The following is a 25806-nucleotide window of genomic DNA, read 5'->3' as shown; positions in this document are numbered from 1 at the left end:
CTCCACTTATTTGCTGAATCGCTTTCCGCACGTCGAGAATTTTCGGCTTTTCTTTTTCCCTCTACGAAAAATACTTTGTCAACGCATCGCCCCTCATCAATGATACCTCTTTCTCTTTTCCCTTCTCTCGATCTTCTTAATTTTCCTTTTTGCTTATGAATTTAACGAAAATAAACCCCTTCACTGCTCGTTTGCTTGTGCGGTGTGAAGAGGAAAAGGACAAAGGAAAATCACCGTTAAAACAATATATTGACGCTCCTTCACGTGGATTCTCGTTTAATTTAACTTAAAAAAATTACTTTTCCCTCTCCGTTTTCACTTTACCCCTCACTTGTTTTTACTGCTTTTTTAACGCGACTATGAACACACCCTTTGAATTATTTTGGTTGACTATTACATTTTCCTAATCCTTCCCCTCCTTTTGAATTTAATCTGATGCAATCGATTAAACAGTTCCACCACCTATATAAATACGGATAAGGTCAAATTCGATCGAATTAGTCTAATCATTCTTTTAGTGTTAATAAGATTGTGTTCGTAGGAGTTTAAGCTATCACCTCTAGTACTGATTATTTTTCTTCTCTTATTTAGTTCGTTATCTCACAAAAATGAAACTTTTGGTAAGTTATCTTCTCCATTAAAATATACATAGACACTTTTTTATTTATTTTTGAACCCTCCGAATAGGCTGTCAATGTTTCTTTTTCTCGTGAAATTTTCGTCTAAATTTTCAAAATTTGTTCAATTTTGTATTACTGTAGTCCATTTCTGCTCCCTGTTGGTGGGTTGCTATAAAATATCTAAAACCTCTCCATTCTAATTTGTTTCAGATAAATTTCATTAAGTATAAAATATAGTGAAAGGTCCAACGTGAGAAAAACTATCTTGTACAAAAGAAAAAAAAGTCATGGAACTAAAATTAATTAAAGAATTGAGATCAAGATTCTGGAAATAATATTTTATTCTGGGGAAGTTTTGTGGGATGAAAAAATTCTGGCTACACCATTGTAAAGGTCTACAATAAGTGCACCCCATCCTCTTCCCTTAGATTTGAAACGGTTTAAAATGGAGGATTAAAATTTCGGCAATACTCTTACATATTTTAAAAAATACTAAATTTTGTGAGAATTAATAATTTTGAGCCCTTTCAAGGGGACCCGGTAGCCTTCAACTTTTTTTCAAATAGTAGTCCCCTTCTTTGTGTTACACCATTAACGGAGGTATAAAACAATAACATATTTAACGAAAAATTCAAGTCTCTAGCCATTACCACTTCAAAATTCCGGCCAGTCAAAAATCTTTGATTTCCATTTTCAGAGAGGCGCCATTTTGAATTGGTGATCATGATAGAGATCCCTAGTTTCTGCTAATATGAATTTCTTTGTTACCGCCGTCTAACGATGTGCCATCTCACCGAGGTTTTTCGAAAATTGTGTCTCCCTTCAAAAGTGCCCCGATTGAATTTAATTTTTGACACCCCCATAGTCCCTTAAAGTAGTTTTTCCTATCTTTCCTATCTAGTCTCCCCATCAGAAAGGAACATTGAAAAATGTTCCTCTTTCTTACTTTATCCGTTTAAAAGTACTCGTAAAGAGAATTGGTGGGGCATTTCCGTTCAACCTATATATCATCGCATGCATTGCCGAGACTATTAGTAGAAGATATACTGTAAATTTTAATTTTTTTTATATTATTATTAGTATGATAAAAACATCATTGCAAGATATTTGAGTGGCTTTTTTTTTCATTTTTAAGTTGAAAGAAGAAGAAGCCTCTTAAAAAAAATGCGCGTTGTCTGTTACAGGTTCCTTTAGTTTTACTATTCTCTTCGTCCGTAATGGCTGCTGAAGAAGCCAGCCGGACGAAGAAAAACATTCTTCCACTCGCTGCACCCATGCTCCTGAGCCCCACACCAGTGATAACTCGCTCAATGATGATGATGCCTGCCATGCCTGCAATGACCTCAATGCCTGCCATGCCAACCATGTTGCTACCCTCGATGACACCTCTCAGCTCGGTGATGCCTTACACAACAACGTACAGCTACCTTCCTTCAGTTACCACAATGATGTCATCATCAATCGCAATGCCTGCCCCCGCCATCATGAAATCAATGCCCATGACCTGGATGTCGGGAAAAATTATGATGGATAAGTCTATGATGATGGACAAATCTATGTCTGGAATGCCAATGATGTCCATGGAGAAGGGTATGCCCATGATGATGAGTAAGTCCATGCCACAGATGTCAATGGAGAAAGGTATGCCAACGATGATGGACAAGTCTATGTCCGAAATGCCCATGGAGAAAGACATGTCTATGATGATGGGCAAGTCTATGCCACAAATGTCGATGGAGAAGGGTATGCCAATGATGATGGACAAGTCTATGTCCGAAATGCCCATGGAGAAAGACATGTCTATGATGATGGGCAAGTCTATGCCACAGATGTCTATGCCACAGATGTCTATGGAGAAGGGTATGCCAATGATGATGGAGAAATCTATGTCCGAAATGCCCATGGAGATGGACATGTCAATGATGATGGGCAAGTCTATGCCACAGATGTCAATGCAGCAGGATGTGCTTAAGCTGATGGACAAATCTATGTCACAGATGCCCATGGAGAAGGACATGTCAATGATGATGGGCAAGTCTATGCAGGATATGTCGATGGAGAAGGATATGTCAATGATGATGGATGGCAACAAAAACATGGAGGGTATGTCTCTCGAAAAAATGATGATGGAAAAGCAAGCGTCCACCATGCCGATGGGAAGAATGATGATGGAGAAATCTATGCCTGCACTCGCTGGAAGCAATATGGGAATGATGGGAATGGGAAGTTCTGGTCCGATGTCGATGGAATCGAGTCAGGGCAGAAGGCACGCAGATCTGAAAAACATGAATACCCCACGATAAGACCATGATGATTATTCTCTTCCTCAACTAGTGAATATTTCACAAGAGGTAATTGAATAACTACTTTATTTATCATTCTTTATTACTCTACATAAAAATATTATTTTTTTATGTTAGCCTTTCATACCCTTTACAGAGTAGTGTTCCCTTTGTGATTGCTAAAAACCGAAAACCAAAAAATCCAAAAACTTGCATAAAAACCGAAAATGAAGATCCGAAAAAAGGAACGTCAATAAAATTACCAATGTACAGGTGAGCTTGAATAATTGCACAAAGAATTTCCTAGAATGAGTCATAAAACCATAAACATCTCACTAATAAAATCTTCATCGTGAAATGACATGAAATTATACAAACATTACTTTTAAAATCAATGCATTTACTGCTAACCTGCATTGCTTAATTCAGCCATGCTCTCCTGTTCATCAGTAATTTAAATTAAATCGGTTTGTATTTACGGGCGTAAGTCCAAGGACTCATGAGCCCTGGTTTCCGTTGATCACACAGGAAGCTACGGCTCATGAGTTTTTGGGCTTACGCCCGTCTAACAGAAACCGATTCAACTGCAGTTTAATGCTTCTAACACATGGTAAATGTCATCAAACACGTACCTCGCGTTGCGATTTTGTAGTATTCTTTTCGAAATTTCTATTAATGTATATCTTGAAAAAGTGGGATTGGTGATCAAAAGCACTGTACCTATCTATGTAATATTTCGTAAGAAACATGGTAGTATGCCTGACCTTACCTGAAATCAACATCAAAGCTCAGAAGTCATGGCAACTCTGTAAATACATTTTATCCGAAAGCTGCAACCAGAATTCGAGTTTTGTATCAATATATTACGATTTTCACGAAATTCAAAGAAATATCGATATAAATTTTTGTTCATAATTTGTTTTGCATTCATTCTATGCAAGGAATCCTTCTTAATTACACTGGAAAAAAAACACATTGGACCTAGAGTCCAGACGCTTAAAAACATCGACAAGAAAAAATACTCTTGATTCAATAGGATTTTTGCTTAAATCAAGAACCAAGCCTCTTAATTTGAGCGGATTTCCTTTTGATTTAAGCAAAAATCTGATTGAATCAAGAGTATTTTTTCTTGTCAATGTTTTCAAGAGTCTGGACTCTAGATCCGATGTGGTTTTTTTTCCAGTGTAAGGTATTTTAATTTTAGCGGTTTGCCAATTTTTTCTTTTTTTCTTTTTGGAAAATTCAAATCCTACAATCAATACTGTTAAGTGTTTTATTGACAAGCAATTTTCAATTCTTTCTCAACAGAATAAAGGAGCAAAAGTCACGCAATGAAAAATGCAAGACCACGCAACAATGAAATTAAGCCCATATCTACTTTTGAGAATTGCAATCAAGGAAAAAAGCTCTAAGCCTCTTCCTCGCTGATCACCACAAGCTCCAGATGGTGATGAACGTTGAATTATAATTCGCAGAGGATCCATTTCTCGGTATCGTAGCGCTGTCAATATCAGTTGAAATGACTGCCTGGAAGGCTGTGAAATATTTTGAGCATTAAAAGGGCAAGAGGGAAACTTCAAATTCTGTGATCTATAATTATAAGTTAGGTTTTATTTCAATTGACAATCCCGGGATTTAAAAATGCTTGTTTAAGTATTCCACTAATCTTATACTTTGAATTCAGCAACTTTGTAAGTGCAAATTTGATTGAAATTCTTTCGTGGTTGAAAATTTCCGACGTTATTAAAACTATTAAAATTATGTTTTATTAAAACATTGTTTCTTATTTTCTAACCTCTATCTCAAGCAATTTTTTCCCTAGTTGATCCTGTTTAGATTCAGAGACAATTGAAACTTAATCTTATAAAGAACTACTATTTTCCATCAGTGCATTTCACTTTCACTACTCAACTTTTAATTTTAATAATGTTTTGTTCCTTTGAAAATTCATTTGGCTTAGTTTTGACTGTAACTTTCAATAATTGGACGGCATTTTACAATTTGGAACACAAATTTTAGGCTCATTTCCGAAACAGCATATGTGCCATAAGTTTACCTACGCAGATGACGTGCTTTTATGATTAGCTTGAAATTGTAGTTCCTAATGGCAAAATGTAGTCCAATTAATCTAATGTATTGTCATTCAAGAGGAATTAACATCCCACTTTCTGAAGTTATACAAAATGGTTCAATTCAATACAAAATGAGGATGGTAATTTTGGCATGTATGCTTATTTAAAATCTCAAAAAATGATGTGTCTATTTCGAAAAAGAAGAAATATTTTTATTTGTTGGAATTTTATTTGTATTGATTTGGGAAAAGGAAAAAAAATCATAAAAAGTATTGATTTAAGGAATGCCAATCGATTAAATAAATAGCGTAGTAACACTAACTGTCAACCAGTTTTCTACACTGTTGTTAGTTTTGCTTTGGGCATTGTAGCAATATTGTTGAGATTTTTAGAACTTAAATCGCAAGTCTAAAAATGGTCAATATTTATGCAACTTAGTTGAAGTATTTGCGCCATTAAACTCAACCAAGGAGAGTGTATTATTACTACTTTCAAACCTCCTTGCAAACTTTTGTCTTCAAATTATTAAAGATGAAGTACACTTGTTTTCTTACTTATCTATCGGTAAACATGTAAAAAATTGTAAAAATTGTTGAAAACTTTGAAAAAACTCGTATAACCAAGATGGAAGAAAGACGAACATATCTGCAGAGTGTGGGACTGATTGTGAGTTTAAGGTAAAAGCAAGTTGTTCTAGAGGACTCCCAAGGAATACATTTTTAATCCTTTTAAATGTTCGACTTATCATGCAACTTGGCAACCAAGTATCAAGGGCGCGGTTAGAAACAGCACGTTTATCCCTCCTTTCTTATACGAGAAAAATAACGTTTGCGCCAAGGGCCATGCGGGGAGGGAATGATAATGGCAACAGTAAACGAGGAACGTTGCAGAAAGAAAACTCACAATGAGGTGTAAAGTAATCGAGGGACAAATGATTTATTTTATTTGCAGGGAAATTTCAACAATGTGCATTTCCATTTTATTTTCTTGAAGTAGAATTATAATGAAACAACACGTCAAAGAGTTGCTTGTACAAAAGTTGAGTGGCATGGGAGTCGACGGTGGATATTTTTCTTCTACCTACTGAGAAAGACATTTAATTTGATCGACATAAATGAATAAATCCTATGAATAAATAAATACATAAATAAACAATGGAATGAAAATGAATTGTAAAATGAGTTTGTCACCGACTGCAGTTTTGTCTTTTTGACAAGAGAACCGTTTTATGAACCAGAAATTTAGCTTCGCATTCTCTCTGCCCCCCTCAGGAAGAATTCCTCCGAGGGTGCAAGACATCTTTAATCTTGTGGGAAAAAAAATTAACTCTCAAGGTAATTCGTCCATCGTAAAGTATACCGAAATCATTTTACTGTTCGACTTGACGCTAGTAGACTATGGTTTTTTGTGTGCAGATAGTGTGAATTGACTTGCACAAAAAACGTTATTTTTTCAATTCTGATTTGAATACAGAAAGTTCTGATGCGTTTACTGTGTTTTAAGAAAAAATGCTGATAGAGCAGAACGTTCTGTGGTCATGCACCATCTATTTTTTCTGTGATAACCATTAAAGATCTCTTCATTTCTTAAAAGCTCATTGATACTGTATAAAAAATACTGACAACGTTTCGTTTTTGTAAAATTTACAAAATTTCACGAACAACACCTGTTTATGTAGGTGCCATCGTATTTAATACTTTTAAACTCATCGCATCGCGGTGATGAGCTCTAAAAATAAACAATGAGTATTCCCGCACTATTTCTGTTTTTTCCTGCTTTCCCAGTCCCTCCTGCCTCCGGCGAGAGATCGAGAGTTCGTGAGGACACTTTGTCGTATCTCTAACATAAGGACGTATCCCAATTTCTGCGTGAGCTCTAGAAAGAGTGGATTTATATGTAAGGCAGGGCTCACGAGGCAATTGAGGTATGCTCTTACGTCAGAGGGACGATGACTTGTTCTGATTCCCGAGTGCATCGGTCAAACCGGTTGTTCGGTGACCTTCAAGATGAGATGGTCATTGCTCAGGATGAAGAGCCTCAGTTTGCAGTGGTTTTCATGTGAATCGATCGATGTTAAAACCTAGTATGGCCATGTCTATTGAGCCCTGAAATACATAAGATTGCTTTTATGCTTTCGCATGTGATGCTTTAGCATCCACCGATTCATGTATGGAAGAAGAACGACTCGTCCTTCTCCCCGCCAACCCCGACCCACATTTCGCACCGGCTTTCCAGTATTGTGCCTCGCTGAAGAAAAACGCCGTATGAAAATCCAGATGTTGCCAGATTTCATTTGATAAAACAATATTATTCTGGAGAACTCATGAATTTTCGTTATTCTAATTTTTGAAGGACTTCACTCCAAATTTATTCTACTGTTTCTGAATATTTCAAGGAAATTATTCACGAATTTCCTTTCAAGAATGAATATTTTATCGGTGGAAATTTGGCGTCATTCAAATGTTCAAAAGGCGTTTTTCCTGAAGACGGTAGTATTATGCAGTGGCGTCTGATTTTACAATTTATTTATTTCTTTTAAACTTTTTCCTCGACCAGACTTTTCTTTCATATTTAGGAGTTGGTGATTTGTGGACTCAGACACCCAACTCTAATTGAGTGAGAAAAATATGATTAATTCTTGCATATTCCGTCTGGCGAATGAATCGTTTAATTCTTATTTGTGGATCCGGTAAGGATTAGCTCATCAAGTAGCAGATAGTCCAATTAGTTCGATCAAGAAAGCCTATTTGCTTCACTATGTTGCAAAACTGTTCAAATTTCGTGTTTTTATTTCCTGAGCGGGAGACTTGCTAATATGTATTTTAAAAGGTACGAACCAAAATATCAAATTAAATATTTAAAAATTAAATACATTTTCCAAAAAATAAACATCTCTCATCAAAATTGTGTACCGTTATGATGTTGATCTTCTATAAAACAAGTTACGATATTTTTCTGTCGTGTGTATTCATGGAGACAAAATCCGACTTTTAACCATCGTCCGCCGAAACTTAAGAAACATCGCAAATCACGGGTTCGGACTGCCCATTACTTCGTGAGGGAGAGGGAAAACCTTTATCAAATTTAATAAAAAATGTATCAGAGGAGAGGGCCTCATTTGAAGATGGAACCAAAATAAAGAATTCGACGTCCACTCAAAAAACTACTCTCATTTTCAATATAGCTGTAATTTTCACCGGTCACCCAAACAGAGATGGACATTGGACACGCCCAAAAGGGCAACGGCACAAAACCAGTGCCAATACGGCCATTATTCAATCTTACACAACATCAGCAGAACAGGTACAGAAAAGAGAACAACAAAGAGTCATTCCACCAATGCAAAAAAGAAAACGGAGTACCTTTGGGCTATTTTCTCAATCCTTGTAGGTGCTGAGAACGTCGCTACTTTTCCATCGAATAATCTACCTCTTCAATAAAAAAAACAGCGTATAAAACTAATTTATTTGTCTGAAAAAAAAAAAAAAAAAAAAAAAAAAAAAAAAAAAAAAAAAAAAAAAAACTACAGGTACAATTGTTTGAAACAAATTTTAAAATAGGTGCAGGCGAGATAATACTGAGTACGTCCGCTAATATTTTAATCTGAGTTCGAGAATGTAAAAATTCGAATGCAACGCCATCAATTTTGAATTCCCTTCAGCGTCTCATAACATTAATAAAAAAATTGGTACGGTAAAAATCTTGAATTACCTGTGGCGTAAATTTTCGATCAAAAGTAAACAAATTCTATACCTTGCGTGAAATATTTGATAAAAAATTGAGTTTTCTTATTACTCACAAGCTTCAGCCCCCATTGGCCAATCCCAAGAATTCTGGGAAGAATCCCAAAAATTGTTTATCAAGAATTTGTTTATATAAACCAGCGTATAGGAAGGATTATACCCTGATTTCAAAAAATATGATATTTTTCTGAATGAAATTCTGGAAAACGTTTTATTCCAAAATTGGGAAAAGATTACAACTTATCCAAAAAAAAAGTTTTTGACGGTGAAAAATGGTCTGTACGTTGTACGTAGTGTAAGTGCGGCGGCTTCGTTGGATATGAATTACATCCTGGAGTGTTTGGTTCCTCTTTGAAGCACTCAGTCATGTGAGTCGGAAATAATGATATTGCTGCTAGAAAATAATTGTCTCAAGATAAAGAAGCCTACCTACGAGTACTAATTTGATTGTTATATCCGAGTGTAAGAGAGAAGAATAATTTTTGAATCTTGTCCAATTGTATGGGTATATTATTTCTTCGAAGGATCGCATAGAAAATAAATCTTTAGAGCTGCTTCGTTTTCAATTAAAGAGGAAGCGAAAGAAAATTTCCGAGTGAAAGTTTCATTAAAGTTTCGGTTCTTCACAAACAGATTTTAGTTTGCCTTAATCTGGCTATGCCTTTATCTCTGAAAAATTAAAAGACTAGAGAATGGATGTGTAGTTCTAGCAGCTTGATTGGGCTCTGCTCGCTTTTCTAAGCTGTTAAGGGTAAAGAAAAGAAAACTAAATTAAAATCCTTTTGCAAAATTTGCCTCAACCAGTTTCTTCAAATAGACTGATCGGCAGATGACATTGAAAGATAGGGCTAAGGCAGGGACGATAATGGTCATTGGACAAAGTTGCGATCGAGTCTTGATGGTCAGCTAGCTGATGAGCTCAGCTCGAAGCCAAGCAAAGACCAGACTGTCCTCAAACTGACTGCCTTCAAAGGTTGAATACTCGGCGTTCATTCTTGTAGCACAAGTTGTATTACACCTTTTTGAAGGCGATCTCGCTGATATTCATATTGCAACTCAGTAGTCAGTCCACCATTCAGAATCGGAACAGAGGTACCTGGTGAGCCTTAGAATGTTCGTTTTCAGCATTTTCTTATGATTTAATGACGGAATTATACAATGTCACGTCAGTTTTGGTTGTGACCGTATGTTTTAAGTTTTCATGAGTGTACACCATCGGTCTCAGAATCTTGCCTTGCAATATGTTCATCACAAACAGATTAACAAATAATGAGTAATGAATAGAAAATAAATTTACCTGTTCCTACAGAATCATTCATTAAAGCAATATTATCAGTACACTGTTACAATATGGAAACAATATGTGATTTCCAACCGTGCATTAAAGTATCCAATTGAAGCTCCCTAAGTTCAAACCTTCAGAAATTTAAGGTCTACAAATTAAATTTTGTTTCGATGTTTGTTATCTTCGTGGAATATAAAAGTAACAGATTTGAAAATAAATGTAATAAACTAACTTTTCTAAAAATCAACAAGTATTACAGTTGAAGCGCAGAATGTTGATGTAGGTCCTACTCTTTAAATAAACCTACCAGCTTCAAAGTTTTGTGTCATAATATGATTACTGATACTGTGAATAAGAAGATGATATGTTTTTTTGTGAAACTACCGGAATCCGGATGAAGATATTTCTCAATCGATTATATTGTTGTCAAACCTTTATTTGACCCGCGGTAATGAAAATTTCTTTCAGGGAGTAGAAAATTTCAATTGGATAATTTTAACAGAAACAATGAGCGGTAAAAACCTTTAGTTCGTTAGTTTTTGTTTTGATTAATTTTTATTTTATTTTTCCAAAGTGCTCAACATTTTTGTATAAGATTTTCATGCGAAGACTTGTGTTTTGATGCCTTATTGCTTAGGGGCAGTCCATGAATGACGATCGGTTTTTTATTTATTTTTCTAACACGTTCCCTAAGTCAGCTACATAGGAGGCAGCGTTGGACCCACCTCCTAGAAAAATACGTCAAGCTTAGGCTAACCCAATCCGCACCGCACAATCGACACTCCGCGTCGTTTTTGATCGAACTTTATTTCTTTAAAATGGTGTTTTGGGCGAATTTTAGCCAGATGTCAGGTTAGGTTTGGCCTCCTCCCCTCACGTGACTGGCGGCAATAATACACGGCCCTTTACGGCTGTCTAGTGGCCAATTATCAACAATGTATTTCTTCCGCTTATTTCTCTTCTTTACAGGACAATCCTTTGAGGCCAATGGTTGTGCCTTGGCCCGGCGTGACTGGCACAGTAAAGGCACTGAGATGCGCGAAGGAGTCAACGCGAAACATTCTCTATCGAGCTGTCACTATTGTCGTACAGATGTCTCCAATGTCGCGTCTCTTGGATGTTGGTGCATTGTCACACGTGTAATTATAGTCGCTGAGCTTGGCCATCCAAGTTCAAGGGGAAATGTTGCCGGTTAGTTTAATAAATGCATTTTTTGCTGTTGCACGTTGCTAAAATTAAAAAATAACATGGAGCCTTGCAGCGGAAAGTAAATTCTAACTCACTTTATTATGTTTAAAAATTAGATTTCAATCGTGACGGATGAAGAACTAAACTAAAAGGAGATGAAAGTATACAAAACGAGGCCTTATTTTGCCTTGCCTACCCTCTGCTGTGTTGCTTACGTGGCCCTTGAAAGCACCACTACAAATAAGATAAACGCGGAACCAACACAATATGAAAATGGAGCGAGGGAAAGGACGCGCGTTGATGACGGCGGCGCAGAGATACAACTATTCGTGCTTGATGGATGTCCGTGTTGCGTCTGCAAAATTGAAGGCACTATGGCGCGAGACGTGAACCCGCAATGCTTCGTTCCATGTTACCGATGACAACGACGCACTCAGATTCGGGAGAAGAGTTTAAAAAAACGAGATTTGAATGCGTCTCTCCAATCTTTGGCTGGGTTGACACTTTTCACACTGATACATGATTATTTTTCTAAGATTTATTCGTAGACTTATATCTAATGCTTGTATGTTCCGACCAACGCAGTCTGCAAAGCGCACGTTTTTTTTAGCAAGTCTCGGTTCAATTTGGCCCGTCTTGGACACCATTGGGTTAATTATGCACTCATTAAAGAATGCACCCAGTCATTAAAGTATAGAGGTGCCCAATTATTCAATATTTCATGGCAATATCTGTAACATATAGATGTATCTAGTTTTAATTTAAAAAGAAAGAAAAAATTAACATAAACACAATTAATAAGCATTAAAATCAATGAAAGGAAAAATTAAAAATGACTCTCAACAGTCAACTCAATTTTATGAAAAAGTGGAGACTCTCAGTTATCTCCCAGGTTTACTCAAAGAGTAAGCTTTCCATTAATGATGATGAACGATTTTTCATTAGTTTTCTTTATAAAATGCATGTCTGCGTCGATAGAGCTCCTGAAGAAGTCATTACTTTGAAGACTAGGTATATTTTTCTCGTACCTCTTGTATGCGTGAGATCTCTCAAGCAAACGTATTCTCTGAGTTTTTATAGGTTCTTCTATCAATACTCCTTTTACAATCAATAGACTTATAAAAGCGGCAGAGGAGCGTACACTATTGCATGCGGCGGTTTTGAAGGCGATTTAAACCTTGCTAATTCTTCTCTTCAAATCCTCATGCTGCTCTATTTCCTGAGATATCATGCAACCCAAAACTTGAGGATTTACTTGGATACTTTATCTTTTGGAGATACTTTTATCCTCCTTCCTCCTGTTATTCCTGAATGTTTAATAAATAAACTTGAAACGTGTAGAAAGGAAAAGAAGAAATAAGGAAAAAGAAGGAAAGAAAAGAGGAGTACGAAAAAACTTTTAATGCTAAACATAGTGTCATAATTACATGAGGAACTGTACTGCCCTGCTTAAGGAAGAACGCCGTATGAACCTTAAGATGCGTTGACAAATTTCCTTTGATAAAACACGAATTTCCTGGTAAACTTAAGGATATTTTCCCTCCAATTCTTTAGATAATTTTGTTCGCAATTTCACCTAAAGTTCCTGACAATTTCAATGAAAAATATTCATATCTTTACTCACAAATAAACATTTCATTGAGGGAAATTTGGCAACTCTCGATTGTTCTTACGGCGTTCTTCCTTAGCACGGCAGTGTAGGGAAAATAAGTTTCGGCGCTGCAAAACTCAAATGAGCCGATAAAACGAAAGGAATAAAGGTCGAGGTTATCTCTTTTTGTACGTTGCAACCATTGAGAGTCGGATCGAAAGTATCAAACGACGTATCTTAGTCGGTAGATAATCTATTAGCCCAATTCACACCATCAAACTTCTCATCCGACATAATTGAACGAAAAGTTGGATGGAAAGTTGAATGCAAAAAAATTTGATTAAATTACTCTCCATTACACTTTTGGCTGCGCCTATTGAACGGAAAGTTGAACGAAAAGTTGAATATGACTTAACATTCACGTTTCCGTTCGACGTGTCATCAAATTGTCGTTTTCTGGTGTCAGTGCCACACTATCCAACTTTTCATTCGACAAGTTGTATTCAAGAGTTGAATGGAAAGTTTTATAGTGTGAATTGGGCTATAGATGAGCTATTGAGCTTGCTGTCTTCAAATTTTAAAATAATAATTGATCCAGGCTGCTTAACTGCACCGGGGCGAGAATCCCTCTTTTTCAGTGGGGAGAGGAGGGGACTGCCAAACAACAAGAGAAGGCCCCCGGTTACTATACTACCGTGCTAAAGAAGAACGCTGTATGAACATTCGGACATTGCCAAATTTCATCCGATTAAATGTTTTTTTTTACGTATAATTTATGAATATTTCCCCTTGACATTTTCAGGTACTTCAGATTTAAGAGCGAGCAAAATCCTATGAGAAACTGGAAGTAAAATTTTTATAAATTTTCTAGTAAATTCGTAATCAATCAAAGGAAATTTGGCAACGTCCGCAGGTTCATACGGCTTTTTCCTCAGTACGGCAGTATACCGTATGTGAATTTCTGTGATAATTCCCATCTCCGACCTACTCACCGATTTCGGCGCGTGTCGAGCGAAGTTTCGCACTTGGAAGATGACTCCGTGAAAGCAAGGCAGTGATAAATGCGACCTTGAGGCGGCTGACATTTCCCTCAAAGCGAACGGTAAACTACTGACTCACGCTCGGCCATCTCTGGTTCAGTCGGTCGAGTTTCGTGTCTCCATCGCGAGACGCGGTTAAGAGAGCGCCCGCGGCATATGAGCGCCGGGTCGTTGATCGCTGAAACAATGAAAACACGCCCGTTTCGTACTCATGAGGATTTTTTGGCAAAACACCTCCCGCGAGCCGCCTAGATCCGGCTAGGCTTCGTTCAGAACATTCGTGAAAATAGGGCATCACAGAGCAGAGGTTGAGAAGGGGAAAGGTCACGATGGCTTCAGCTTCAAGCCTTTATATCGTAGTGAGAGTTGGACACTTCGTCGTTTGCCGAAAGGCCTGGATACACGCTCAATTTCCGTCAATTTCCGATCAAAATGATGACAAAAATGGCGGTCGAGAGTTATCTAAATTGGTAAACTGGAAAAAAAAAACACATTGGATCTAGAGTCTAAACTTTTGAAAACATTGACAAGAAAAAGGACTCTTGATTCAATCAGATGTAAGCTTAAATCAAAAGGAAATCTGATCAAATTAAGAGGCTTGGTTCTTGATTTAAGCTTAAAGCTGATTGAATCAAGAGTATTTTTTCTTGTCGATGTGTTTAAGAGTCTGGACTATAGATCCAATGTGTTTTTTTCCAGTGTATCTAAAATTAATTAAAACAGCGTGTTTATTGAAATAAGCATGAAAAGGCCTGGATACACGCTCAAATTTCCGTCAATTTCCGATCAAAATGACGACAAACATGGCGGTCGAGAGTTATCTAAATTGGTATCTAAAATTAAGTCAAACAGCGTGTTGATTGAAATAAGCATGAAAAGGCCTGGATACACGCTCAAATTTCCGTCAATTTTCGATCAAAATGATGACAAACATGGCGGTCGAGAGTTATCTAAATTGATATCTAATTAATTCAAACAGCGTGTTGATTGAAAGAAGCATGAAAAGGCCTGGATACACGCTCAAATGTCCGTCAATTTCCGATCAAAATGATGACAAATATGGCGGTCAAGAGTTATCTAAATTGGTATCTAAGATTAATTCAAACAGCGTGTTGATTGAAATAAGCATGAAAAGGCCTGGATACACGCTCAAATGTCCGTCAATTTCCGATCGAAATGACGACAAAAATGGCGGTCAAATTTTTGAATGCTACAAAAATTTGATGGTAGATGGTGCGCACCAGTCACCATTTGATCGGAAATTGATGGAAATTTGAGCGTGTATCCAGGCGTGAAAGAAGAAACGTAACTCCATCACAAGGTTGCAGAGTTGACTCAAGCAATTTGATTTTTCAAGAGAATAGACCCGTGCAATTTGTTTCTAATCTTTACACGAAATCAGAAGAAAAATCAGGGAAATTTTCAGTTAGAAATTTTCAAGATTTTCTGGGTGGAAATGTAATTTGTGAGGGGAACTTTGGCAACATTAAAATGCAGTTACAGCGGCAACAGTTACAGTTGCAGAGGTTTTTCCCAGCCCTCTGAAATACAGGGGGGGGGGGGTGCCCCAAATGTAGCCACTGAAATCAAGTGACCTACTGTTATAACTAGTCATTTCATGTCCCCATTAGAATCAAGGATCGTCCGACAGAGATGGGAACATTTTTTAAAAGAAGGGTTCGAATTCATGATGTGCAAAACTTTTCTCTGTTTTCATGAGATGCATTTGGGAAAATCGGCTGCCCTTTTTAGCTATGGGCTACCCTTTTTAGCTATGAGGCTTTAATCAAATGGACGTACTTATGCCAAAAAGAACTTTGACGCACTCAAACACAATGCGCATAGTTTCTTCCAGCTTAAATAGTCGAAATATTGTGTCGATAATCTTTCAATGATGGTACTGATTTAGAAAGCTTCATTGCAATGCTACAATTTGAGTAATAGAAAATAATAGATAGCGATGCAGCTGCAGTAATAAGACTCGCAAATTAAAACAAAATTAGTATGTCTAGATTATCTCTTTTGTGGTACTCAAACTTATTCCATTCTCTCTTTTTTCACTGTATTACAAAGTAACCAAAGATAATGCACTAAGCTGCTTTAAATACGTTTGTGCAAGGTGTTTTCCAACGATAGGTGCCAAATATTCCAAACATCTTTATCACCTTGAACCTAAACCCTACACTGAACTAGCCTAGCTAATTCTGACTAGCCATTATATGAGTCGAAAATGAGGTAGAATAGACATAATTTGACTAAGCTCTAGCTAATTCTGCAAATTCTTAAGGAGTATCGTAATTGCTAAAAATCTCGTAGGAAAAATTTCCACTTTGCTCTGTGGCCGTTAAATTAGGCTTTTTCAAAAGTCTGTGCGTTTAAATGGACATGTACAAATTCAAGCGTGAAAGCTGTGAAATGTGTTTTTTCATCCAAATTTCACGTAGATCACGATTTGAACCGTGAAAATCCTAATTAAGTTAATAACGTTTTCCGATTCATCAATTCATTCCTATTCATTCCTGCTCATAAGAAAATCACAATCTACGTGAGATAAATCGTGCATAAAATGTTACCGCAACAGTTCTTTACGATATGAAATTATTGCACCCTCAATAACAACGTTTGGTTCAGCCTTTGCACTTTGAGTGGCATAGGAAGGGGCATGAAACACTCAATATTCACTCAATAAACACTCTTATTCAGACTCAATAAGTAACTCTGGAGACTTTAACGCAAGGATAGAAAAGTAAAACACCCTGAATTTAGCTTTAAATCGAGGTCAGCGTGAAATAAAACTAAGCGATGGAGCTTTGGCTTTTAGGAAACTATATGTAAAGAAACTAGAGGAGTATATTTGGGACAAAATACGCTGTTTATTTAAAGAATACCTACCGGGGTTATTATCATTAATTCTCACTACAAAAATAGTGCTCTACGTGAAATTTTAAGGAGGAAACATGCATCAGAATGCTTTTTGTAGCTTGCTTACCGATTCATTGTAATAGGACATTCAGACTCAATAGGTGACTTTGGAGACTTTAACGCTAGCATAGAAAAGTAAGACACCCTGAATCGAGGACAGTATTAAATAAAATTAAGTGATAGAGCCTCTACTATTAGGAAACTTATTTGAAGTAATTGAAACCGAAGACATTGTTTTTAGGAGAATATCTAAGGGTTTTATCTCAGTAATTCTCGTTGAGAAAGTTGTATTCTATGTGAAATTTTGAGGAGAAAATAAATATCAGAATGCTTAAATTTGTACTTGGTCTATACTAGCTTCATTTCAATTGGCGTGTTAGAAGATTCGGTTAGAATGATTTAGTGTCTTAGGTCTTTCTTCTTTTTTTTAATAAGATGAAAGTACCGCCAAAGTTACTTTTCCAGTTGAAAATCAATTAGAGAGAAAACGGTGGATGATGCATTCTGAAAGGTATCTAAGTTTAGAAATTCTAAAAGAGATAAACATCGTGAGGACAGGAGATATACTTTTTACCTACAGTTTCCGATTAACCGCGGTATTTGATTATCCGCGGTATTCGATCATCCACGGTGCTTCCAGTCCCGATTACTCCAAATAATCAAAATTCTACTCTACCATGCTAAGTAAAAACCACGTATGGACATTCGAATGTTTCCAAATTCACTCTCAAAAAATACTTTATTTTTGAGGAAAGGTATGCATATTTCTCTCACAAATTTTCAGACACTTCAGATCAAATTAGGAGCAAAATTCTCGGACAATTATTTAAGAGAAAAAAATACTCACAAATTCTCCCGAAAATTAGCGATTTGTCAAAGTAAGTTGGCAACGTCTTAGGGATCGCAGGTTTTTTTTTCAATTCGTCATTACTGTGTTCCAAACACTGAAAAAAAATCTCGGTGTATTACTAAGAAAAGGGTAAATACCAAGAATTCAGTGTTCTATTTGATCCCAGTTTTTTCTTGGTAAAATTACCATTTATGGAATTGGTAATTTTACCGAAAAATCTCGGTAAAATTGTTGAACTTTCTTGGTGATTTTACTGGACCTTGGTAAAAATGCCAATATTTTTTATCGACTGTGGTAAAATTACCGGGATAAAATGGCAAAGTTACCGGGAATTGATTACCAACAAAAGTGGTATTCTTACCGGAGAAAAACAGTAAAAATACCGGTTTTTAAGTAAGCTTACCAGTCTGTCTTGGTAAAATTACCAATAATTGGTAAAAAAAAGTGAGATGGTAAAGGTACCAAAGGACCTTGTTAAAAACGCCGAGAATTTTTTTTCAGTGAAGATTCAACGCGGTACGAGCTGGCAACACGGGCTCTTCCCGCGTGGATTTCGCCTTGTAAGCCCGGATACCCACTGCACTTACCGGTCACCGAGGTTCAAGTTCGCCGGCCTCCCCTCCTCCCCCCTCCGTAGGTCATTGTTTCAGCCGCTTTGCATGACTCTCGTTTTTGTTCGTTTCTCGGTGTTTTTTTCCGCCTCCTCCTGCCGCTTTGTTTTGCTCCGTCTCATCTCCCGGCGAACCCGCAATTATCGCCCGGGATCGATGGATCGTGATACGTATTAATTACCCGGTTCATTCGCCGCCCCGGGATTTCGTCACTCGCGAACCTCGCGTTTTTTCGCCGCCGCGGATTTTCGCGCGGAAGGTTGATTGCTTTGGACGTGACGCCACTGTATTAGGCGAGAACGTAAAAACGGTTGTGCCGAGTTCTATTTTGGTTTATCCCTTTGAGGTCACAACGGAGATGTTGCACGTGTGAGGACTTTGCATTTGATTGTTGATTCTTCGGTAAAAGTTCGCGAGAAACACGATGGTGCCACTGGTTTTCTCGGAAATCAACTCCCAGGCTCAAAAAAAGCTCTCAAGTTGAGGCCAAAATGGAGGGGATATCCCACGCTATCCTGAGAGTCCATCTCTAGATCAAGACAAACTCTCCATGCAAAGATAGGGAGCAAATACATTGACAGGGCTGCCACTTTGTTTGGGGACTCAAAACTGAAAACACGGCAACCCTGCTAATGTACCTACTCGCTCCCTATCTTTGAATGGAGAGTTTGTTTTGATGTAAAGGTGGACTTTCAGAATAGCGTGGGATATTCCTACCATTTTGGCCTCAACTTGAGAGCATTTTTTGAGCTTGGGAATTGATTCCAGAGAAAACCAGTGGCACCATCGTGTTTCTTGCGAACTTTTACATAAGAATCAACAGTCAAATCGCAAATTCCTCTCACATGCAACATCTCCATTGTGTGCATGATGTTCTTCTTTGTAAAAAAAAAACCTCCATGTCCTTGATCCAGGAACTTTTTTGTGGGAAATTTTCTGTCAATTTTTATCTTACTTTCAGGTGAAAAACTGATAGTCTCGGATGGATACATTCTTAATAAATAAAAGAAATAATTTCACAATTTCAGCAGCATGCACCCAATGCCACTCAGCAGATTTTGAATTACCGCTCTTCATTCGTCACAAGACATCTTTGGAACAACATTTTTCTCGCTTTGAAAGGTACAGCCAAGCACTAAGTTTTTAGATTTTTAAAATTTTCACTGTTTTTGTCCAACAGAGGAAGGCTGAGTTTTCAGCCGAAACGTTTTGGTAGTGTTAAAATTAGACTCATTACCCTCTGTTCAAATTTCAATTATATATAATTATATAATATTAATGTATATCCTGTCACGGACTGCGGAGCATCAAACATATCTCATTCGTCACAAGTTCAGCCTATTCGTGGTAAAGCTGGCAACAGCGCGTAAGATGGCGTAATTAGAGGGCATTCGCGCCTGCCGTGGTCACCGACTATGTGCGATGATGCTGCGCGACGCCTCTCGGCCTCTCGAATCGCTACGGTGTTGCTATGGTGACGTTCCCAGGACTGAGACTGCGCTAGGTTCGCGGTGGTTTTATCCCGATCGCTCCTGATTTACCGAAAAACGATCAATTATCAAATAAGAAGATCCGCGACTTTAGCTGTCAAGGCCGATGCCTCCGACCGCACCGCCGCACAATGGATCGAGTCAGTGCTGGAGGTCGGACAAAAGTTGGAAACTTTAAAAGCTCACAACTCTATTCCCACAAAACTTTGAGGTTTTTAAAGTGGTTCCATTGGTTTTCTCGTGAAATGTTCTTCTCGATTCACACCTTAAAATTTAAAATGTGACGTATTCAACATAAAAATTTGCAGTTTTATTTAAAAAGTTCATGTCCCAACTCTCGGATTGACTCGACCTACTGTGCGCCAAGCTGGGTCGCTAGCCGACTGTGAAGTGGATACCACTGTTGCCGCACAAGGATCAACGAAAGAAAGCGATGAATATCTGTTACCAATAGCGAGGCGTGCTAATCGACTATCTAGATTTATAGTTATTTTGTTAATTTTACCTTTGTTTTTCCCCCGATCACGCTGGTTGTAGATTTAGATTTTGGCGATAGCTATTTCGATTATAAGATCATCCAAAAAAAAAAAAAAATCTACAAAAAACCCGAAATCATAAATCTACAACCAGCGTGATCGGGGGAAAAACAAAGGTAAAATTATTAAAAAAACTACAATGGATCCCGATAGAAAGAGCTTAAGCTTCAAAATATCTAGACTATTCTAATGTTAAAGAATTTATTATTTTGGTGCTCGTTGTGAACGCCCTAATAATCGATATTTTTTCATTGGTTGAGAGGCATATCAATCGATACATCGCAAAGCACGCCACGCCACTGTCTGTTCAATGCCTAGAGATCGAAAAGGTTATTGCAATTAACGTGTCATACAAGCGGTATCAACAGCACACAATTTCGTGTTTGCAAATAAAGGGTCATCCTTAAGTAAAACTCTTGCATGACTTATGAACTTGCAACTGAAGTAATTTTTCTCATCTAACATTTTTCGCCACTACTTTCCTCAAGAGCGACTGCCAAGCTGACGCATTAGGCGGTGTCTAGGTTGGTAGAATTTTTCCAAGATGGAAATAGCTATGGTAACTACATTGTCCATTCAGGGGATGATGAAAATTCGACTGATTTAATTCCACTCAAAAGTTTAGTTTCGTCAGTGCAATTGAAACAGTTATAAGAAGCCTTTAGGGATTTCCAAAGTTTTGATTTTTCTATTTTTCAGGAAGTCTGGCATCGGAATGCCTTTCCTCTGTTGACTCTCTGACTCGTCAGATTTGAGATACATAAATGCTAATAACCTAATTTTGGTCACTTTTTTAGCACAGTTTCTTCGCTCAAAGTAATTATTATCCTCATGGCCTCAAAATTTCATTAATGCGCCTTTTTCGGAGAAATCCGACACTGAGATGACTCTCCTATGTTGACTATCTTGCTGGCAACCCGGACTTCAATGTTCCGCTTCGATTAAAATTGTCCAAGCGATGTCGGGCTGAGCAGCGTAGCCGATGAGCCGCGTGCAAGAATTGTGTGAATTTGAATAAGACTTTATTAGCCGAGTCGGCCTGCAACTCCAGAGAGAGGCTCCACCCGTGGGCAGAGCAGCCGTCCTGTGTTATCCCTTGATATATGACATTTCTATCGAGCCCGACAAATCTATTTGCCCCCAAGTGAGAATCTAAATCGCTGATGCGAAACCGACGGGAAAATATCATATTTTTAACAAGGTGGAGAAATGGTGCTGGGTCCACACCATTTCGCGGGGAAAACAAAGCCAAAAAGTTCCAAAAATTAAAATTAGAGTCAAAATTAATTTTTTGAACTCTAATGCGCTCCAGTACGAAACTGAGGGGGGAGAGTGTTCAGCTCAGGCAGCTCCATTTATATATTTTTAGGCTTTAACAAGATTCTTCAGTTCTTTCTCGCTACAAAGGTTTACTGGTACTTTCCAGCGAGTTGACTTTTGAAATTGGTAGAGAAAGCAATCGACAAAGAAGATATGAGGAATATAGAGCGATTCTATTGGTTGGGACGGGCAGTGGTTATAGACTAAGGGGGGAAATGATGGACTAACTATAGAGGCTCTCACGGGTGCCGTTAGTCAGTCTATTACTTATCTCTTTTGTCCATTGCAACCACCCACTTCCACCAATAGGATCGCCTTATTTCCAATGTGTCATCCTTGTCAATCGCTTTGTCTATCGATTTCAATAATCAGCCTCAGAACAATTTGATTATGTAGATCAAACAAAAAGTCTGCTGCAAGGTATGGCTGTTTCTCGTCGAAAGTGATGAGTGATTAAGACAAGCACATCAAAAATGATACCTGAAAAATGCGCAAATTTTTTCTCACGCAGTTAGTGAATATGTGAGTGAATTTTAGCCTTTTCCGATGCAAATAGGCACATTCCGATTTTCAGGTTATATTCTGTAAGGAGCAATTTTTTTTTACAGATCCACTGATAATTCCTAAATTTTAAGATATCACGCCAAAAATCTTTGCATTCATATGAAAAGTTAGGTACTCGTACACAAGTTTGACTGAAGAACGTGCAGTTCAAAAAACGTGTAACTATGTCCTGCGTGAATTATTCAAAAAACAAAACGACACTTGATCTTCATCCGAAGGGGTAAGCTGAAGACCTCACATTCAGAGAGGAAAGGAAACAGGTATTTGGTAATCAACACTTTATCATGGGCATCGGCTTGAACATTGCTGACGATTTTACCCGATGATATATTGGCGAAATCTGCGTTCGTTTAGTGGTTGGTTTAACGAGAAAAGCCCATAAATTAATGTACTGCGCCATGTTGCTCGGCTGTAAATTTTAACGGGTGGACATGTATTTTTGCACGCTGCTTATTTTCTTCGGTTGTTTTTTGTGTGAAATTGTCCCAGATGGAATATTCTGAGTGTTTACATCGGTTTTTGTGGAATAATTATTTTCAAAAGACTCTCCATTAACTCCTCTTAAAAAGTTATTTCTCGATCATGCATCTTCTAACGCCGGTTTTAGCTGAGGAGATACATTATCCCCTTTATTTTAACGAAAGAAAAACATCCTTGTTCTTGAAAAATAGAATATGGTGTCCATGACCGGTAGCCGTGTTTATAATTGCGAAAATATTTTTTTTCTCTTCTCATCCGTACATTCTCGTTGTGTAAGAAGTCAGAGAAAAGTCATTTTCCACGCCCAAAATAACCTTGAAAAAGAAAATTATTTCCACTGCGAGATCTCAATTGATTTTCTCCTGTTTGATCTTTTTATTTGTTTTCCCTTTTACTTTGGTAAATACAAATAATTATGTGATTCATGTTCTCCACATGCAAATCACCAAATTCAGCCGAAAACTGCTTTCACTTTTTCGCACGGCCAGTGTCCCTAAATTCTAATGGAAAACAAAACCTTAATAACATTTGGCGATTGATGATGATTAGAGATGCTACAAATTTATTTTATCCAAAAATCAATGTAAAAAATATGCAATTTTTTCTCTCAACGAGCAGATCCTGTTTTTTGGGTATGAAAATTAGATAAATATTATTTAAATTTTCTCGTATCCACTATAACAGCTACAAATGTGAGGACTCTGAATGAAACTGATGATTGATTTTGGATAAAACAGTAGCACTCTGGTACTTCTGGTAAAATTGTATTAGTACATGATAGGGAGGAGTTGGCTACACCTCAAAATGCAAGCTTTTGGAAAAACTCTGTAATCTACCAGAGAGTTGCAACATTTTTCTCATTTTTAATGAAAAACTGTAAGATGAGCAAACAAATCAGGCCTATAGAGAAAGGACACCCTGAATCCGGATATTTTATTTGTGTGTGCCTGAAATAAGACCTTGTAATGGAGCCTCTAAAAATGTGTTAGTGCAAAGCTTCCCGTTAGTTTTGGGTATGAACTCTGAATTACATTTACTCTGATTAAACTCTGAATGATGATAAAAGTATTTTTAATGCTAAATAATGTAAACTCTGAAATGTAGGATTATCAGAAATAGCTTTGGAATCAAGTTAAAATTTTAATTGAAACTTATCTCATTCTCATATTTAAATGAACTCAAATTACAATCAAATTCTCTGATCCACAGGAAAGGGACAAAAAAATACGCTTTGTGGGGGAGGTTTTTTTTAACCCTAGTCTGACGGACTCGGGCATATTACGAATCTGGAATTACATTAAATGATAACGCATTCTAAATCTAAATAGAGCAGATCAGAAGGAGAGGAATATTAAAACAAGGAAAAATGAGAAAGATAATAAGGAGGAGAAGGGAAAAAGAAAAGGATTGGGAGGGAAAACGAGGGGAATTAATAGTGAAAAGAAAACTAGAAAGAAGAGGGAGATTGATAATAAAAATAAAACTAGGAGGGAGAGATTAATAAGACTGTAGGAAAACTAATTATACATAGAGGTTGAAGAAGAGAGGAAAAAATAAGTATGGAAGGAAGAAGAGAAACGATAAAGAGGAAAACAGAGGGAAGAAAGAGGAAAAGGCAAACAAGAAAATCAGGAAAAATAAAAGGAAAGAAAAGACAAGGAGGAAGAGAAGAGGAGAAAGGTGTAAACTGTCTTCTATTTCTTTTGACTTCTTCCTCTCAATCATCTTCCTCGATTTCTGATTCGTGGGAAGAGTCTGACAGACTAGGGTAAAAAACTCACGATCAAGAGGACCGCCTTTCAGCGTGGGTATGTTGTCATAACCGATGAACTCGTTCACGCACCGATTTTCCGCCCATCACGGACAATCACCGATGACATCAGGGCCCGAACGCGCTACGCACTGGTGACCCAGAAGATGAGAATAGGTTCACGAAATCGATGGTTATCTTCGAGGAAGCATCCGCGGTGGGCCGGGCCGGGCGTCATCATCGGTGGCGAACTTATCGCCGAAGGATCTTCTGCTAACTCGGAGCAGAACTATTAGCGCTCGGACATTTCGATTTTATTCCTTCCTCCGCTAATTGACATCTTAAGGCTGCCGTCGGTTATTAATGAGACATTCGCATGCAGACGCGCAGGAATCGTGATTACCGCTTGTTCCCGCGGCTCAACGTCCGACGCGACGTCCGTCCAGCTCCAAACCCGTTTCATGACGGCCGGACCGAATCAACCCGGTCGGGAGCATGGTGTGGCTGGTAGATATTTTCGGGAAAAATAGAAAATTTAATAAACTAGGGGGCTTAGCCCCCTGGCCGCTACGTGGTCCAACCCCCGGGGCGTTGCGCTCCCTCAAATCGTCGAAATCGCCCGTTGGCGATGAATGAGCAAATAATTTTAATTGAATAACGAAACGACGTTTCAAAGAAAATTTTTTGAAATATTTCGGGTAAAATTTTTCTGACTTCAAATTTCATGAAGTACGTACTTACACCCTCAATGAAGTTTTGAACTGACAATGTTTTACGTAATTTATGATAAAGTATGTGTTGATTAACTAGCGATAATATGCTGTTGAATCTACACTTTCCTTATCTCACATATTAGGAAAAAGGGGAAATAACGTATCATCACATTCCTGAGAAAATGTCCCCAACTACTTTTTTTAAAGTTCCCGTCGCACGCAAGAACTCAATTATAAATATAAGACACAACAAAAGCAAAAAAAAATATTATTCTGTTTACACTATGACGTCACCTCACGACCCCAATGTCAATGACACAACGGTCAAGACAACGGAAGTTCAACGGCCCGATTATTTGATTCTGCGATGAATAACGAGAACAATGTATCGGAGTCGCCGTATTGGCACGCGGCAGTTTTCTCCACTTTTATGCTTGAATGCAAAAAATTCTCACCGATGTAACGTCACCCATTCAAATACTTGCGAATGCGTCACTCGCATGCAGTGATGCACCTAGCGTTCGCTCGTGACTTTTATTCGCAGTTATTTAGGCAAATATTTCAATTGGATTCACACTTTATAGTGCAGTTGGATTCCAGCATCTTTCATTCATCGTCTATAACTCCGATTCATGTAGGAGCTAGATTGCCGGATTTATGCATTAATTTAGATTGCACACCAATCCGCTATTCACGACAGGATGCAATTCTGAAGTACCAAGTTTTCAGGAAATGCAAAAGATCTCCGT

At 37.7% G+C, this 25806-nt stretch overlaps 1 protein-coding gene across 1 annotated transcript; it reads left to right on the top strand.

Moving 5' to 3' along the window:
• The first annotated feature begins 288 nt into the window (after window positions 1-288).
• LOC109031012 (uncharacterized) lies at window positions 289-4676 on the top strand. Its single transcript, XM_019042278.2, has 3 exons — window positions 289-620; window positions 1805-2971; window positions 4211-4676. The coding sequence occupies exons 1-2, from the start codon at window positions 609-611 to the stop codon at window positions 2921-2923; spliced, it is 1131 nt and encodes a 376-aa protein (XP_018897823.2). The 5' UTR covers window positions 289-608; the 3' UTR covers window positions 2924-2971; window positions 4211-4676.
• Window positions 4677-25806: the final 21130 nt, after the last annotated feature.

The sequence above is a fragment of the Bemisia tabaci genome, chromosome 3 (genome assembly GCF_918797505.1).
Source record: "Bemisia tabaci chromosome 3, PGI_BMITA_v3".
Classification (NCBI taxonomy): Eukaryota; Metazoa; Arthropoda; class Insecta; order Hemiptera; family Aleyrodidae; genus Bemisia; species Bemisia tabaci.
Note: the sequence above shows the minus strand (reverse complement) of the source record. Positions and strands in the feature narration are given on the sequence as shown.